The sequence below is a fragment of the Simochromis diagramma genome, unplaced genomic scaffold (genome assembly GCF_900408965.1).
Source record: "Simochromis diagramma unplaced genomic scaffold, fSimDia1.1 OVJJ01000603.1, whole genome shotgun sequence".
NCBI lineage: Eukaryota > Metazoa > Chordata > Actinopteri > Cichliformes > Cichlidae > Simochromis > Simochromis diagramma.
The window spans coordinates 20,211,710-20,230,470 of NW_024387414.1; the positions used below are offsets into that span (position 1 = coordinate 20,211,710).

General features: G+C 41.7%; 1 protein-coding gene across 10 annotated transcripts in view; it reads right to left on the reverse strand.

The window, feature by feature from the left end:
- Positions 1–18,761, reverse strand: part of sox6 (SRY-box transcription factor 6) — a 129,422-nt gene that overhangs the window by 85,162 nt on the left and 25,499 nt on the right. For 6 of the 10 annotated variants that reach the window (XM_040012088.1, XM_040012091.1, XM_040012089.1 and 3 more), the window contains exon 3: positions 14,455–14,505. The exons of the other annotated variants lie outside the window; for them this stretch is intronic. In XM_040012088.1, coding sequence (XP_039868022.1) covers positions 14,455–14,489 — 35 coding nt within the window. In that variant the 5' untranslated portion in view covers positions 14,490–14,505. The remainder of the gene's footprint in view (positions 1–14,454; positions 14,506–18,761) is intronic. 10 annotated transcript variants of the gene reach the window in all.

Sequence of the window (18,761 nt, forward strand, 5' to 3'; positions counted from 1 at the left end):
CCTTCTCAAGGAAGTGTGTCAAATAAAATGTATTGTCCATGTAAACACACACACACACACACACACACACACACACACACACACACACACACACTGCTGAACTGTTATCCTCTGTGGGTACTATAGACAGGATCCGAACATGCTGTACAAATTTTAGAAAGCAAAATTTTAAGATTGTGAAAAGTTCAGAATAGAAGAGAATACGAAATAAACCAATGACATAAAAATAGATGTGGCGCAATAGTTAAAGAAATTAAAGAGTGTGTCGCAAAGTTTTCTTTTTACCTTTAAAAAACAAACCCTAAACACCAACTTCAGAAGATCTGAGAGGTGCGGCAGGAATTTATGCCAAAGAAAATCAGACAATTCTATACTTACTATTAAAAAATTTGCAGTGACAGAGTTGTTACCATCCTCTTTGCTGCTTATTTACTCACTCACTCACTCTCTTGCACACAGTCACAGTCAACCTGGGCAGTGAATTGAGGCCTAAACAATAGTAGCCTAAGTTGATCTCTTGTGTCTCAGCAGCTGTACAAACAAACCCACCAAGACAGGTAGACAGTAATGCAGGAGTGCGGTCCCGTGCCTGACTGCTTGTGTGCTTCTTTTTCTGTCTCTTCTTCTGACTTTTTAGCCGCTGTGCCTCGAAATGCTGCTGGCTGTGTCTTTTAGTGCGACTCAGCCCTTCATTTTAATCAGTTATTAAATTGTTTCCTTCAATTATATCAAAGAGAAAATGAGCTTAAAATTGCGCACTGTTCACTGGCAATCAGAAGTCGGAGCAAAGTTCAGCGCATGCATGTAATGGTAAGTGGAGGGAGTAGAAGTTGGGCTATTGGCAATGAAGTGTGTGTGTGTGCGCATATCTGTGTGTGTGTGTGGGGCGGGAGTAGGCCGAACGCATATTCTGACATATTTTTTATTCATGCACACAAAAAGCTCGAGCCTGAAGCGCAACAAGCACCTCGTCCTCAATGGAGTGTGAGAGTGAAACAAAGCACTGCTTTTGTATTACACAGTAAATCAAGTGGTATTATTTTACCACTAAAATATTCAGTCTCTCAGGCACTTTTACTTTGGTCTCCAGCCATCAGTCAAACTGCTGAGGCGTGAGTGAGAGAAGGCGATAGAGAGAGAGAGAGAGAAACGAAGAAGAGGGAGCAATGGAGACTCCATCCTCCTGTAACATGTGTCTACAGCAATCTTGTTAAAGAATGCAACAGATCTGCAGCTCCATAACAGTATTTGTCAGCAGGAGTTAATAATTTATTAGCAGTGCTGGGAGGGCTGCGCTCAGGCAGCTAAAGAGTGCAGAGAAACCCTTCTGCCCCACCCCCAACCCCTGACAAGCCCCATACAATACTACCTCATATTATTAAAAGGGAAAGGGAGAAGTGTGGCAATAATTCTCTGAAAATATCTGAGGGCAACCATACAGTATTTTATTCCTCATATTTGGAGAGGCGATCACAGAGGGCTGTGATCTAAAGGCGTGCACGTGCAATAGATCAGCGCAGAAACAACAAAGACATCTGATGAGGTGTAGAAGAGGGAGCAGAATTTAGCTGAATGAGGGTACCACCAAAGCACGTGGAATCTGATTATATTTTCAGTTTAAATAAGACTGTATGCATCCTTTGCCTCTTGTGCGTGAGCAAAACAGCCCTGTTTCACTTTATTATGACCAAAATGTGCTTTTACAAAACAATAAAAATGAGGTGAACTTGAAAACCCTAACCCTAACCCAGCTGCGGGATAATCCAAATCATAACAACAAGTGTAAGATACGCAGCCATCTTTCTTAAAGACAAAAGCCCCAGCCACTTTGACGACTTAAGACAGAGATGAGGGAGGGTCAGATAGAAAAGATACCCAGTCTATATATAGCTGACAATATTGCGCACATTTGAAGGGTTAGGACTTAAGTTCTCCGGCCACTGGCTCATATGACCTGGAATGCTTTGAGTCATGAATTGTTCCCCAAGATAATGTTTCATCATCGTGCAAAACAACCTCTGTATAATTGGTAAGTATTAGAGGAGTGATGTGCATTGCTCATCTTGGTGGTCTTGTGACTGGCGAGCCATGTGTCCTCAGATATCCCATTTCCTCTTTCATCATAAAAGGGTCTGACTGACTTTCGCCCTCTGTCTCTACTCTGTCACACTGTTTACCTTTTATAGACAATGGCCTAAGTAACTCCACACCGTCACCCCCGATCCCCCCACCCGGACACTCGTCTGTCTCACTGCTGACGTCTTGCACCCTCAAGTTTTGATCATGAGTCCCAGAGATGAGGAGGAGATTAGACTCTTCTTACGTGTGTTTTCAGTGGAACGAGGAGAGAAAAACTAAGAAATGATTAAAAAAGCGAAGGATATCTTAAACGGGATGGAACAGCAAACAATTACAGATAAAGAGGTTCCTTTGTGGTCTATCAGTGTGTACATTTGCCCAACATGTGCTCATTCAAATTGTTTTCTCACTTTCTAATATTCCAATAATGCAATTAACAAAAGGCCTATGACTATTCGCCTCTAGCACACTGTTAGTATATTGCGCTCTATTAACTGTGCACTACACATTATGTACAGCTAATAATAAATCAAAACATAGGGATACAATATCTTAAATGAAGTTGGGTAGATAGTAGATAATAGTGTGGAAGCTTAGTGTGTGTGAACGTGTGCGTGGGAGCCGCGGAGGGCCAGTGAGAGAGAGAGAAAATCATCTGTGTATTTCCCTTCAGGGGTTCCTCCTGTTCTAACAGGTGTCATGGTAGGGTTCCTCTGGGTTCTTCACCTGCCATAATGAGATATTACTACCTGACAGCTCCCAGCTGGAGGAGCATTGACACGGATTCCACCGTTTAGCACAATTAAATTATCACCCTCCATTGTGATTGTGCCATGCTGTGCAGCAGCCAGGTTCCTGGATACATAATCAACTCATAATACGGGCTGTATACCGTGCACAGTGCGCTTGCTTTTCACACACTTGCCTTGCACATCGACATACGGGCAAACCCCTGCATACACAGAATGTGCGTACACATGTTATTGTGCAATTCCTGTGGATTTTTTATTCATTTATTTATTTAAAAAAAAAAAAAAAGGTCAATCCCTAAAAGACAGCTGCTTTTTACAAGTCAGTTTGAATCAGTGACACATCTTTGTCTCAGGCATCTGAGCAATTACAGGTAAGAGTGTTAAAATATAGCAAATGGTCGGGAAAATAGAGATTTTTCCCGACTAGGTAACCTACTGTACAGAGACTGGAGACTTGTCTAAATGAATTGTTTAAATTGTTCCTCCATTATTGTTGACCTTCCCCTGCAAAAAGTCAACTCAATTACGGCGCCACTTCATCCTCACTTCACTTTCTCTCCTAATGCCTTCTCTATTAGAAACTGCCACAGTTACCGCAGCTAAAAATCCACGCTCAAATGATAGCCACCCAGAGCAAATTAAGCAAGCCACCTGAAGTGCGCACTTTACATATTGAGCAGAGCATTGATAATTACTTTGCAGGGTAAATTATTTGCAATAATATGCCGCAAGAGGAACTGTCTTGTATCTCACTTTAAACACTTGTGCAGCTGCTATGACGGCGTGGTTGGTGTCCTTGCCCCCCACGCTAGGCAAAGGCAGATGCAGGTGTAAGAGTGCTCAAGTGTCCCTGTCTGTCTACTCGGGAAGGGTCGATGAGCACTCACGCACTGAATCCCTCCTTTACCACCTCCTCCTTCTCTTCCTCTTTTGGTCCTCTGTGCCATTGGCCCTTTTCCTGATCCCAGGACACAATCTCAGAGCTGGATGGCATAACAGCCTCTCAGTTCCCCAGGATACACACAAGTTCACTCATGCGTATGCCCTCACAAATGAAGGATGGCCATCCCAAAAAAAAATTCACCACTGGCCTTTTCTCTGGACTCACACCATAGCAAAATATAACCACTAGAGGAGCGGTGCAGAGAATAATATGAATCAACCGTTTAGGGAAATACACACTCCAGAAGATGCTCTTTATTTATTTATTTTTTTTACTAATCACATTTCTTGTTTTTCTGGACCTACTTTGATGGATTTTCCAAAGAGCCTTCTGGTGCTGCTGCTACACTTAGCAAACTTCACAACAACTCAAGGAACACGGCCTTATTTGCTGAGCAACAGTGAAGCTTTGTGGCTTGCCTAATAGTTCGCAGTAAGTTATGAGCCCTTTGTGAACAGGAGAAGGAAAACAGAGATTGGAATTTGGCAGGAACATAATAATACAGAATTCTTCTGTTCATGGAACCTGATTTTTTTTTTTTAATGGAAAACAATTGAGCATTGTTTAAGGAAAGAAAAGCAATAGTGACAGATGAAATATAGAGTGGGCCTCTTTTTGTAAGACATTAAACAAAGCACTGTTCAGCCCATGTCCATTTTGTTATTTATAAAGATAACTTCTTCTGTGCACTAGAGAATGCACTTCAACAAAACCAGTGTAACATCTCTCATAGCTGCCAGAATAGTGAGTGGAAGAGCTTGTGCAGTGTGCCAAACAGAAGTAAAGGGATGTATCCCAACTCGCCAAAGAGAAGAAAAATAAGTCTAAAGGGAGCCTGGAAATCTCAAAAGGGAGGAGAAGTTTGAAAGAACAAAGGAAGTCTTGAGCAAAAGCATCCATACCACAATGTGGACATCAGCTAATAATGGAGCAATTTTACATGGAGCAGGAAAACCAATGAAAAATTGGTGACTGTGGCTGATTTATGAAACTAGAGGGGAAGCGGTGCTGCACAGCAGGAAACACAGGTCTCGCCATCACGAGGACATCACTGGCAAGTGAAGTGCCAAAGTGAAACAGCAGCAGGTTTGCTACAACTGCTGTTGGTTGGCATATGGATTGTCAACACACAGTACCCCACATTCTCAGTCTCTGTTCTTGTTCCTTTAACTTCCCTAATATATACCTGTACATTACAAGTTCTGATCAAAAAATGAGCTAGTTTTTTGTTTTCTACAGAAAGAAAAATAATCTTGCTTTTAACTGGATTTGTGATCCTCGGTGGGATAAGTAAGGAAATTACCTTTAACACTGTAGGAATTAAGCCGTCCTATTCATATTCAAGGGGATGGGAGGAAAACAGCTTATTATCTGCAGTTAGACCTACTTGTACTTCTTTGGCTTTTTTCTTTCTTTCTTTCCCTCAATTCTTTTTCTCTTTCTGAATAAATTAATGGCTTTCATTGAGAACTGTTGCTCAAGGGAAAGGGGCTTCTCTTCCTTCTTTGTCTTTGGGACCTTGTGTGTGTGTGTGTGTGTGTGTGTGTGTGTGTGTGTGTGTGTGTGTGTGTGTGTGTGTGTGTGTGTGTGTGTGAGTGTGTGCGTGTGTGTGTGTGTGAGTGTGTTTTTAAAGGACTGTTAGAAAAACGGCTGGGGTAGAACCAGGGAGGACAGAGACTAGCCATGTTTCATGTGACATGTCAATTGGAAAATCAAAACAGGGGTAGTTCATTTGCTCCACCCAGATGAGGCCATCTAGCTGAGCCATGATGAATAGGGGTCAGGCAAGCCACACCTCAAAGATTTATGATTAAGGCTTATTATGTTGGGAAACTGACATTGATTGCTGATTTAAACCTCTGAAACCAATTAATTTGCCAGTGCTGAATAGAAAGCATGGTCAACAGTGTGTGTCATTCTGACAGGTTGGATGTGAAGAAAAAGTGAAGGGCTAAATGAATGGCTGGCACCCAGCTCTGTTTGGAGGTGGTTAAAAGTTACCACACGTGATTGACAGCTAATACAGAAAAAAAGGAGAGAGGATGGAGGAAAAAATGAGATCTGAAGAGCAAAAGCAGAAACCTCAGCCACTGATCTGAGTAATTGCCCAAAAATTTGGTTCACAGAAGACATGTACAAGCTGCTGTTTTAGCAATGCTAAAATGGTTTCATTCATGGGGCGGCACAGAGAAAACCTGAGTAAATGAATGTGAAACACAGCCCTAATAAAATCAGAGAGCTGACAGACATGGTTGAACAGGAAAATGTGCTGTATTTCCACTCCATGGAAGCGGGTGCTGTAGTGAATTAGATGCTGACTGAAACACAAAATGTTTAAACGGGCCTGCTGCTAACCATGTGTCTGACCACTCGCATTGTGCTTCAGCTCTTCTTTGCATTTGTCCAGAGCGATGCAAAAACGATGCGGGAGCCACGAGCACTACACCTACCACAGTCTATTACCCATGTGATTTTTTTGCTGTGTTCACAGCAAAATGCCACATTACACTTGGTTGTATGTTATTTCTCTCTGCGGTTGTAAAGGGGGGTAGCTTGTGTTTACTAATACTCTTTCCTCTGCATTAGCTTCTCCTTAATTCTTTTGCTGGCTTGCTCAGAAGACACATGCATCATGACAGAGTTCCAAAATGAAATCATTAACTAAATTGCTTTCTTAAAAAGCCACAAGTGTGCAGCAGGATTTGTGTGTGTGTGTTTGTTTGGCTGTGGGCCATGGGCCTCTGGTTCCCAGGCAGCCTGTGCCCCGGCTCTGTTGTGGTTCCCTGCCACCACACTCATTATACTCAGCCTCAGCACAGCACGGTGAAGGGCTGCAGCTTGCCTCGCCTCACTCAGTGGGCTAGTAGGAAATAATCTAGTAATCTCAAACTACTCCTCCATTTCAACTGGGCCCCCATTCACACAAAGAGGCCCTTTGTCCAAAATCATTTATGATCACCCTCTGGATCTGAGTCAGGAAATCAGTCAAAACTACATAAAACAAATATGGGTTCGTGTATTATGTTAAGCCTTTTCTCTAAAGCTGATCCAGTTTTAGTGTGCTGCTGTATCAAACCAAACTTCCTACTGTGACTTCACAAACTTAAATAACAGGAGGGGGGAAATACCCATGCCATTGTCAGATAGGCATGAACAAAGTCTCAAGTACAATACACGATAAATATGTATAATTTGCACACAGAAACACACAAAGTGCAAACACAGAAAATATGTTGCAAACTTTCGGGAAATGTTATCAATCTGTCTGAGATAAATTTCAATAAACAAAGCAAACAGGAGGCAAATAAAGAGTGAAGGACAGACAAATATTTGATAAGAGGATAAGGACGTAGCTCAGCTGCTCGCCGGGTCGCGGAGGACCCCATCCACACACACACATGCATACACACAGCCCTGACTGACTGCCTGCTTTCTGCTGAGCTAAAGGTAGCAGATGTGTCTTTCACAGCCTGTAGAGTGTGTAACCAGTCTGCAAACAATAGCTGGAACCTGACAAAGGTCGTTGCACTTGCAACACACTCTTTGCAGTAAAGTGCAGTCAAATCTTGGCCACTTCTGTAAACCATTCTCCCCTTTTCATTTTACAGACAACTAAGGCATTTCACACTGAACACAAGCATTGTCCAAAAGTTCTGTTTCTGCTGTTAGTGTCTCAGCCAATTAGTCACCTACTGATATCCTATTTGAATGCCTTTGTAATCCCCTTTAAGATAGTTAAGCCACCTTTTTTGACCACTTCTTAATATACCAGTTGGTGTAAACATGTTCAATCCTATTAACCTAAAAATATAACATGGGGCTAGGTAAAGTACCACAGCGCCATGTACTAAAACCCTGCTCTTACTCTTAATTATAGCAGTGAAGATCCATGCCTGCCACCATGAACTCGGGGCACGGGAAGATTTTTCAGCATGGCAGATAGGTGATGTTTTTGTTTTAGTTCTCTTTAAAGATAATTTAAAGATTCCCAGTTAAATAGCTATGAACATATTTAAAAGGAAAATTACAAGCACGCACTTCTTTGGAGTAAACCAAATATAGTGAGTAAAATGTGCCTCTTGACTCCTCTTTACCAACAAGTGGTGTCAGGTGCATGTAGCCAAGGTGAACTGGCATTAAAGGAAACAAGTGTGCAATCTAATTTTAAAAAAAAAAGGGGGGGGGGGGGGGATCTTTTGCATAAAGAACATGACAATTGAAAAATTAGGAACATTTTAAGGTTGGGGTTTTTTTGGGGACAATTAGCGACACAACTTTTGGTCAGTCTAGATACATAAATGTGACTAAATGTGACCAAATTTGACTAACACATCTTATTTACTTATTTTTAAAACCATGTTAATAAAAATGTGTCATTGGGCATACTGCATGATGGGTTGTGCTTCTCCTTATTCTGTTAGCATGTAATGGAGATTGTGTTGTGCAGCCAGTGTACATTCTTTAAACTCTCGCTCTGTGGTGTCAGCAGGGCAATCACCCGTCATCAGGCATATGAGGCATATCCGCTATAAATGGAAGCCACATCACTATAGCGCTAAGCTAAAAATACAGGCCCTGGCTTCTCCCCCTTCCCTGTATTCTCAATTGTGTGTAAAGCTTAAGCTAAAGACTGGCTTTATGTGGAAAAAATGAGGGCTTTTTTGGACCTGTTGAGGAGTTGCAAATCTACTGGATTTTGACAGCAAAATGCATAATGCAAAAAAAAAAAAAAAAAAAAAAAGAAAAGGAAAAAAATAGCACAAGACCCTTTTCTTTTCACTTACAAGCCAGGGTTTAGGAGAGCTCTCTCAAAGCTATCAAAAGTTTAAACATTTCCCACATTCCCTGTCTGTGGGTGTGCCTGTAAAGTGCTTCGCTCCACTCTCTTGAAAACCTCTAAGGGATTGCATCACTGGACGGCATGCTACACCATGGTAGCAACATACTGTAACATGGGGGAAATACCTCATTTTGGTTGATTCATAAACACCTTGTGCACTGGTGCAATGGTGGAGCCGGCTGCTCCCAGAGCCCGTTTTAGCGGGCATACAGATTGCAGCGTGTCTCTGTTCTGTTAATCGAGTCTCAGCCTTTGTGGGGTCTGTTGTCTCTGACTAATAGCGTACATTGGCCCTCTCTCATTATCAGAGTGGGTCTTTATCAGAGACCCTTGTTTGATACAGTTAGAGTTGACGCATTATGAACTGCACACCAAGAGTCAGCAGTGATCTGCATATTCAATAACTTCCGTAATTATATGCGCAATTCATCAGATGGGATGTGATTGCAGGGGAAGTGGAATAGAGTGGAATAGAGAGGAGCAGAGAGGTCTGATTCCTGGAGGACTAAAGTCTAATCACAAAACTAACATGATAATTGAAATCTAAATTGAAAGGTTTAGCTCTCAGGGAGAGTATGTCAGACATGGAGTGTAGAGGCGCTAGTAAGAGTGAAACAGGGAGAATAAGAGTGGCAGGAAAAATGAGAATTAAACCATCCATATAGATATTTACAATCCTTGTCTGGGTCAATATCAAAAAAGTAATGCCTTACATATTACTTGTTCTTGATTTTGCATTACTGTATTTATTTTCTGTCTGACTTGTGTGTTGCTTATTACTTTTGCATTGCTTGGAAGTATCCTTTCCTTTCTAGAAAATTAGACTTTGTGAGCCTATAAACAATTTTCTTTTTGGGTGCGTCTAATCAGAGAAAGGATTTCGGCGTGGCATTGTAATGAAACAAAGATGTCTTCCATTTCACCTCAAACACGGCGCCGTCTCCACCTTCACCTCTCGTATTTCACTTGTTGTGAGGAAACGAGACAGTGCAGGAAAGTCCTCTGTCTCGTTCTCCCCTCCTCCCCCTTTCTCAGCTGTCTGTCCCAACCACAGGATTCATATTCATCCCTCAATAACATTTAATTAGTAATGCCAAATTCATTAACCTATACTGCTGTTACACTGGCCTCAGCCATAAATTAGCTTAATGTGAGCAGACGTATTGCAGCTGTAATAAGGGACATAAAACTCAAAGAGAAACGTGCAGTGTTCCTCTATAGTCATGGATCATTATAACTCAGCAGTGTTTGAGAGCAGGAGTTTTCCTTTTCACTGTAGCAGCTCTTTAGTAGCTCTTAGCTATGAGGCCTTTTTCTTCGTAATGCACAAGAAATATGTGTTAGCTCGAAATTAAAAGAATATAATAAAAAATTTGTACTCACAGCAAAGCAATCATTTTAATCACCATCCAGTCACTTTCAAGACTTTAATTAAATCATTGACATTATAGTCTTAAAAGTATATTTTCTTTTTTTTTTTTTCTTAAGGTGTTTCATGTCATCGTTTTGCATGCAAAAGCTGTTTTTTGGTGTGAGAAAGCAGTGGAACTGCAAAAAAGGAGAAAAAAAAGTTCAGTCTTTGGCGTTTTGTCTGCGTTTATTTTTAACCAGCTGAGGACATGTTTACATTTTTGGTTGTGTGTCATATCACGGAAAATCAAATTTTCCTTTACTAGCCCCAAAATGGCCAAACATGAGTCTTTGTTTCAATCCTCCAACAACGTTCGCTGGTCATTGACCTTTTTTAGAAAAAAATTATACATATATTTATATTGTTTTTTTAGCTCCTCTATGCTCTGGGGATCTCAACTAGCCAGCCCACACCAAAAAGCCTATTAGACCTGGATCCCACTTTTGTTTTTTAAAAAGGGTCTTGTCCTTTCAGTACACTCACTTCCTCGCTTTCTGTTTTTCAAGCATAGGTGGTGGAGGAACACAAGTTCATTGTTCCCTCGCAGATGGAAGTTGGAGTTACCAGGGTAACAGCTCTAATCCTCCTTTTTTTTTTTTTTTAACATTTCTTTCATATTAACAGCCTATCGAGTGCTACCTTTTAAGTTACAGGCAAGAGTGCTCACTCACTTTTAATTAGCTATGATTCTGTTTGCCAGGAGACAGCATGATGAGCTAATCGAAATTTACGAAATAATGACGTACTACAAGCAGCTACTTCTTTCTCCTGAGGCCTGCTTTAAGAATAACAATAATGAGGCCATTATTGAGGATCGCACTTTAAAACGCTGCCCTGCCACCAAAACAGAGGACATAATTGTTCTGGTGTTTTCCATACAATCAACTACCCATTGTGGATGACTTGAGAACTAAGGGAGCAAAGAATGGGCGCCATAATGATTGGTCTGTGCTGCCATGAAGATCCTGTACAAAGTGTCCGCAGAGGCAGGAGCTCGATAGACTGCTGATTTGCTTGGACTGTGGATGAAGACAACCATCTGGCTTTGTAGAAAAATGTCCTTTCTGCTTTCTGCTCAAATAGTCCCCGGGCTACATTTGAAGAAGACTCACTCATTCATATGGGGAAAAGCTCAGAGTGACACAGGCTCATGTGAAGAGGCCACAGAGTTGCGGTGGAGAAGCGCCACTAATACAACCTCCAAAACATATAACCGTTAGTAGATAATCAAAGTTGTGACTATTAAGACATATTTGACAAGCACTGCTATACACATATTTTTTAAAAAGCCTTTGTAGTTTCATAGCAACTGTCAACTGAGCCTTATCTCGCATTTCGAGATGACTCAATTAGATAATCACATATCTGGCCACTAAAACTAACTGCATTACCAATCGAATCAGCTACGTCTTTGGAATTTAAAATATCCTGGAGCGGAGACAACGACAAAGAAAGGCTGCAGAATTAAATATTTCACCAAAAAGTTCCACATCGAAACTTGCTGGGTTGGAGCTCAGTGGGGTTGTGCAAACACAGTGCTATAGCTATTAGCTGTGCTCCATTGTAAAGGAGTGAGAGAGACAGAGCTCGAGGGCAGGAGGAATGCTAAGTGGGCCCCTTAGCCCAGTCAACCTTCAGTGGGTTTCATTTATCTTCATCTTGTTAGACTAAATTAATTAACAATCTCAGTGTTACACACTTTCTCCTTTCATTACATCAAATAATGGCAGAAATGTAGGGGGAGGTCCTGCCCACTGGGAGTAGACAGAAACTGAAGACATCTCTCTCCCTCACTCTACCCTTATGCTTCTCTCTCACTCACTTCGTATGTCTGTATTCAGTCTTTCTTCCTTCCCCTTTCTCTCTCACACTTGCTCTCATTTTCCCAGCCTATGTGACTACGCAGACAAAAACCTGTTCAACATCTTTCATAAACATATAAAAAATTGATCTGAGGTGAAAACGCACCTTCTCTACGACGAGGGAGGCTTACGGTAATGCAAAAAAACCAAACAATTGTCCATTAAAGACGCCGTGTACATCGGGCGCTGTAATTTTTTGCATTAGTTTTTACAACTACCGAGAATTTGAAACGCACAATTATTGCCATCATACAATGGAAAGTCTTTGAGCTGTGGGGTAAATAAGGGGCTTTCTGTTGGAGTTTGATGTATTTTTCACGACGGCTGTGTATCAGATGCCATTAGGAAGCAGCAGTTGTCAAAAATGAAAGTGGATACTTTTACAGCTAAGAACTCTCTGTATGTGTGACTCAAAAGCAAACTTGTGATTCATTACAGTAATGAAAGGCACATCTGGTATGCTTTGGTGATATGGAGTACACTATAAAAAGTCAATAACAAATGCATATAGGAGTAGATATGTCTGAATTTGTTCAGAAAGCTCCCTTTGACCTAATTCTGTTGTTTGAGAAAAGATACTGGGATTGTACACCAGAGGAATGCCTAACTGCCACATCCATCCGCCCCTGTTTGCATCCTTTTCTCCCTTTTCACCCCTGCCCCCACCCCAAAGCCCACTCCAGGACACAAGTCTTTATCAAAGCAAAAGGGCTAACCCTGAAGCAAAGCCTGCCTTTAATCTTGGCCTGATTGTTAAGGCCTCCAATCTCCAGCCAGTGTGCGTGATATCTTTCTGCTGCTGCTTCTCCTTTAATTAAAACAGACATTGACAGAAGGATGTGGATTAGCAGTGCAATAGTGTGTTTACTTAAAATAATCGCAGTGTTTTCTCTCGACTGTGAGAACAAAAGGAAATTGTTGAAAAGCAGCCAAGGTCAAAGGTCATGTTCCAGTATTTGCCTTCTAATTTTTGGTATATGTAAGGATCGCTTTAAGAACTATTTCTTTATCCCGCATCCTACTAAATGCAGTTCATCTTTAGTACACTTATTTTTCCAGCAGATTGGTTTTGACAGGCGCTGAGAGTTAAATGGTGTTGTCCACTTTGTAGCATTACTCAAAAAAAAAAAAGACAAAAAAAAAAAAAAAACTGGGAAAAAAAAAAAAAATGAGCAATGGCAACATGCTTTCAAACATTTAACATGCTGTATGCCTGAATAACTCCTGTCAAACCATAGTAGATATACCACACCAGATAAATTGGTTCCATGCCCTGAAAGATAAAACAGTAACTGTACATTTTTGCATTACTTATTTTATTTATTTAGTGAACAGAATCTATGAGGAATTTATAAAAATAAAAAATATATAGGTAAAGTATTTGCACTTTTTGTGAGTTTTGGTTTACAGTTAGAGATGCATTTTTTTAAACCCTTGTATAATATAATAAAATAATAAAACATCTTATATAGTATGACTTTGCAAAATAGGTTTGGACCAAATTTCAGTTGTCTGAAAGCTCTGAAATCAGCTTGCTTCTTTCTTAGGTGTATAAATGTGGGACTCGAGCTCATTGAATGCTAAAGATAAATAAAATACATTTAAATGCATGAAAAATGTTCCTATTGAATTCCTGAAGGACATTTTGACTAGCGAGAGTAATGGTATCAAATTGTCCTTTCTTTTTAAAATGCCCCCAACAGTTCTGAGGGAAAAAAATGCTGTTAATTTAATCAAATAAGTGACCTTTTGAAAAAGAAATCAAAGAGGATTCATTAGCTTTAGTAAAGTTTGGCTGACAGCAGCTTTGAAAGGCAGATGCTGCTGCTGTGGCTTTTAATGAGCCAACCCTAATTAGGGAGCAACGCTGGAGCCTAGAGAAGGTGGTTGACTAGGAAAGGAGCCAATGGTAAATAAGCTCTCTTATTTACTTCCTCTGTGTGTAATGACAGCACAAATTTTTAATTAGAATCACAGGAAGGGTAAAGACAAAAATGTAAATCTTTATGTCACGCTGAATACAAACACAGAGCACGACAGGAAACAACAGTGCATCACAAGAACAATATCCCAGCGACTGCCTCACCCCAGTAACCCCAACATCCCCGATTAGGGGTGGTTAGTAGGGGAGAGACGGAGAGGCAGAGAGAGAAAGTGGTCAGACAAAGGCATGCAGCTTAAAGACAGAAACCCTGACCTGCAGTTTTTTTTAAGCTGTGATACAGAGAGGAAGGAGGGAGAGGGTGGGGGTGGGGTTAAGGCCAGCTCATGTGTCCCTCAAGCTGTTGATGTGTGCTTTCAGTCTGACTTAAGGCTATCCGGGTGAGCATGCTACTCAGCCACACACTACACGAGCACAATCATAACAAACAGGTTGGGTAAATATGTCAGAATCCGTGTTTGACAATGTTCAAATATACAGACACATGCGCACACACAGACATGTGCACGCACACACGGGACAAAGTCTAAAGCTAACATGTGTCAGAGAGTTTAACCCCTGTTAGCCCGCTACCACCCATGCCCGACCTATGATCCTAAATGGCAATAACGGAAATGAAACTAACCTCAGTAAAAAGCTGCTACGAAGAAAGCCCTCCATGTCAGCGTGTGGGGTTCTGGCAGGAGAAATCACAGAGAACCATTTTCACTATGAAATGAGTAATAATTAAACAAAAAAAAAAACAAGAAGAAGAAGAAAAAGGAGGAGGAGGAGGAGGAAGGGAGAAAAGAAGGAAGGAAAGAAAGAAAACACAGAGATCATACATCTTCTTCATATGAGATCTTATGTCTTTAATTAAAGCAGAAATATGACTCGGAACCCATCCTGTCTTTTTATGATCTGACATCATTAATTATACCTCTTTCCATCCAGGGAGTGGATTTGCATACAACATCGCTTTGCACTGAGAGCCTGATGATATGTTTGCATCAAATAAACTCTGCCTACTGATCTCTATACAGACTGTTTCCACTGCTGTGTGCAGATATACGCATGTACATCCAGCAGTGTAACCGCAGATCCCAGAGCAGCCCTAGCCTGTTCAGAGTAGCCAGCGGTGGTCCAGCTGCAGCCCATGTGTAGCGAGGGTGCTGTGGCTTCTGGGAGCCCGGCCGCAAGGGTACCGAGCTGGGATTCGCAGCGCCAATGAGGCAAAAGGATGTGGTCATGATGTCACCGCTTGCAGGGGTCGTTCAGAAGCTTTACCCACAAAAATACTGAAGACACATGTTTAAAATTGACTTACAACAGGTTTCCATTATCCTGTGTTATTGGCCTGTATATAATATGTGCTTTTATTGTGTTAAGATTGGCTGAAAATTGATTAGGACTTCCATGTGCTTCGCTTTAAGTGGGAAAAACAGGCAGAAATGTCAAGGAACAGATTTGTCAGTGGAACTTTTATCCGTGGTTGAAAATTAAACGTCTCTCTGATCTCACAAGCCCAGTAAAGATGTTTCAGCCTCTGAAAATATGGGGAGGATATCTTGCAGAAATATTTTCGGCATTATAATAGGCCGTTTCACTTCAACGCTTTATTTCTCCACTGTCCTTTTATTCATTTTGATATCTTTTAAATTCAAGGGCCGTAAAGACTTCATACCAAAATTCCTGTTGTGAAAATCAGTACTTTTTAACACCATTAGAAAGAAAAATACTCCTTTCTGAAGTTATCCTCCTATAGCACTCCCTCATCATCATGAATAACACAAAACTCTACAGCGAATGACATCTCAGCCCTTAAACACCTTAAGTTTTAGTGACATGGGTGTAATTTGGCATTTTCTCCCCTTGCTCTCTTGGCTTATGAGACAAAGCCTCTGAGAGAATGGAAAGAATGAGCTGGGCCCAAGGACACTGTGCCTTTCAGTCTGGCCAGCACTTAGCAAGGCAGTGGATCCACAAGGCCCAGAGGGCTCAGCCGAGACTTTTCTCACAATAAGGTGTCTGGGGAGGCGGGAGTGGCATAGCCAGGGGCGCTGCTGCTCTGCTCTTTTCTGCACTCAGCTGGGCCCAGTGCACATAATACCATCACCACGCCAGAGCACACCAAGCCAGTGACAACGTGAGAAAACAACCGTCAAACAGTGCAGAGCAGATCAAGCGTGTCTCCTCACTTCTCTGAGTGCAAAAAGCACACATAGACTGCAGGCAGGCACACAAAAACTAAAACAATTACCAATTCAAATATGAATTCACTGTGAAGCACAGTGAACACAAACAAAATCTAATACATGTATAAATAGTTTTTTTTTTTTTTTTTTAAAAACCTACACCACAGAAAAGGTTTAGAAATCTGAAACAAGCCAGGATGAGAATTAGATTAAAGAGCACGGTCTTTTTTTTCACTTGTCACTGAGTCTATGTGTTTTACTGACACCTTAATCCTTCCGCTGACTTCTAAAAATAGTTGGGGTGAAAATTGAATAGATAAGGCTGTGCTCAGTTTCTATCTTTGTCGTTGGTTGTATTCCATAACCCTTGCTGTTTTACTCAACATGCTTGTGTTTCCTCAGCTGTGCCTGCTGTCTGCAGTCCCATTGTGGTCAGCAACAACTGAGCTTAGGCTATGGAAGTAAAGGTGCGGTTTGGAGAGAAAAATGAAAAAAACTAAGGAAAAAGTGACTGAGTTATATTGTCTTTGCTCTTGTCTGAATGCAGAATAAAAAAGTATTTAAATTAAAGCTAGGCTGCAATTCAAGGGCAGGCTTTTTGGTGAGAAAGAAGCAGGGAGGATAGACATCACTAAGTTGGCCTGGCCCAGTCTGAGCAGTGCGGCAGCCCTTTCGAAGAATGAGCCTCTGCCAAAAGCTGCCTCTGCCTAACCAAGTCTCCCACCATCTGCAACAAATGTGCTCTATTAAAGCAGTACCATATGGACAACAAGCTAGCTATTAACACGGCTTCGGCACATCCCCTTAACCTAGCCCAGATTTCAAACTTCCAGTCAAATTGACTGCTGATTTAATGCACCGCCAGCAGCAATGTGGGTCTTGGCATGAGACAGAACTCTCAGTCTTCAGTCATTAACAGGCTCACATAGTGCGGGGTGCACAGCGAGACACAGAAGTTGGCTGCACAGATCCAAAGAGTAACTACATCCCAGGTTATTTGGTATATCTTTTAAATAAACCCCAATGAGAATGGATAGCAAGAGCATGCGCTGATCCAGGAACTCCAACCCTTTTAAGACAAGTAAACCAGAGCTCAAAACACTCTATTGTACTGAGTGGAAAGAAGCTTATAAAGTACATCTACCCACAGTGGCAGCCTAACTGGTTGCTTGTGTCTCAGTTGTTCCACAGTGATGGAGAGTGTATTTGCTCCCTCTGCATGGATCCAAAATGGCAGTGATTAACCCTGCAGGGTGTGGGGAGGGGGAGGCACTTTAATCCCTGTGGGCCAGGCGGCCATGTTGACACCTCTCCCTGCTCTGAGTCACAGAAGGACCCACCCACAGCTCACAAAGCCATGTTCTCTTCTCTTCGACCATGACGCCACAGCTACGAGCCCTGTGTTCTGTGACCCGGAGACAACACACACCAAATCAATTACAGTTCTGTGGTTTTTAACCCAAATCCAAAGTTCAGCAAATTTTGTTTATTTTTTGGGCTCTTGTCTCCGCAGCTTTGATACCGTACATAATTAGAGCAGAGACACATTTCTTCTCTAGGAAGCCTGAACATACACAGTCCTGTGGGCTTAAATAGGCCAAGTCTTCACAGCAGTCAAAACAATTGTAATTGTGCATGTTTTTTTCATGTCCTTAAGTATGATTATTGTTGATTTTGGTGTGTAATTTTGCACCAACAACACCTTGGCACACCAACAACACCTTGGCAAAGCCTTGGCACAACCCACTTATGGTTGTGCCAAGGCTTTTTGGCCTTAAAGATGAGGTTATTGTTTCAGCATCTCTGTTAGTAGTGTCCCATGAAAACTGAAGTGATGCATTAAACGCTGCCTGATGACAATCTAATTAAATAAGCCTTTCATTACTCTCAATGGAGCAGCAAAACATGTGAAAAGGTAGAACAGGTTTCAGAGGATGGAGATCCAAATAGGGGGGAAAAAGACCAAGCAATCTCAATGTCAACTCAACACCCAGACCCAGAGGCATGCACACAAACACACACAGACAGACACATATATACAACCTATGTTACCTTTACTAATGTTAATGGTATCCCAGTGACTCCCTACATCACCCAAAATACAATGCACATACACATGCTTGCATAGAGGCGTGCACACGCATGAACACACGCGCGCGTACACACACACCTCAGTCAGAGCTGCCAGATGAGTAGTGAATTAATTTGTGTGAGCCACTCCAACATTAGGAAGGTGTGTTGAAAGGTGTCTGCTCATGTTTCAAATTAAACGCGCTGCTGGTCAGCATTAGCACCTCGCCACCCGTCGGCAACTGACACTTAGGGGGCTGGGGGGTGGGTGGGGGGGTGGGTGGATGGTAGGGAGGAGGGGAGCCCATCCGCCGTTCACACTGGAATAATTAGAACATGTCAGGAAGAATTAATTTCCTCATTTTTCAAAAGGATACACAGAAATTACCATGTTATTATATGACAGGGTCCCTGGGAGGATTGGATTAAATTTGATTTCTTGCGCAGCCCACACAACAAATTAAAGTCATAAATAAGATGGAAAGAAGCGGGGCACAGAGCATATGTTTATGGCAATGAGTGAAGCCAAGGGAGCAGAAACAACTATCTTCATTTCATTTTATTTAAATCAGGCCGACACCGTGTGTCTGAATGACAGCACTTGCTAATGGGTCGAGATTAGAGGCTCCTTGATATTAACACAGCGATCCAACAACTCCAACTTAAAATCAATGGAACGTAAAGTGTG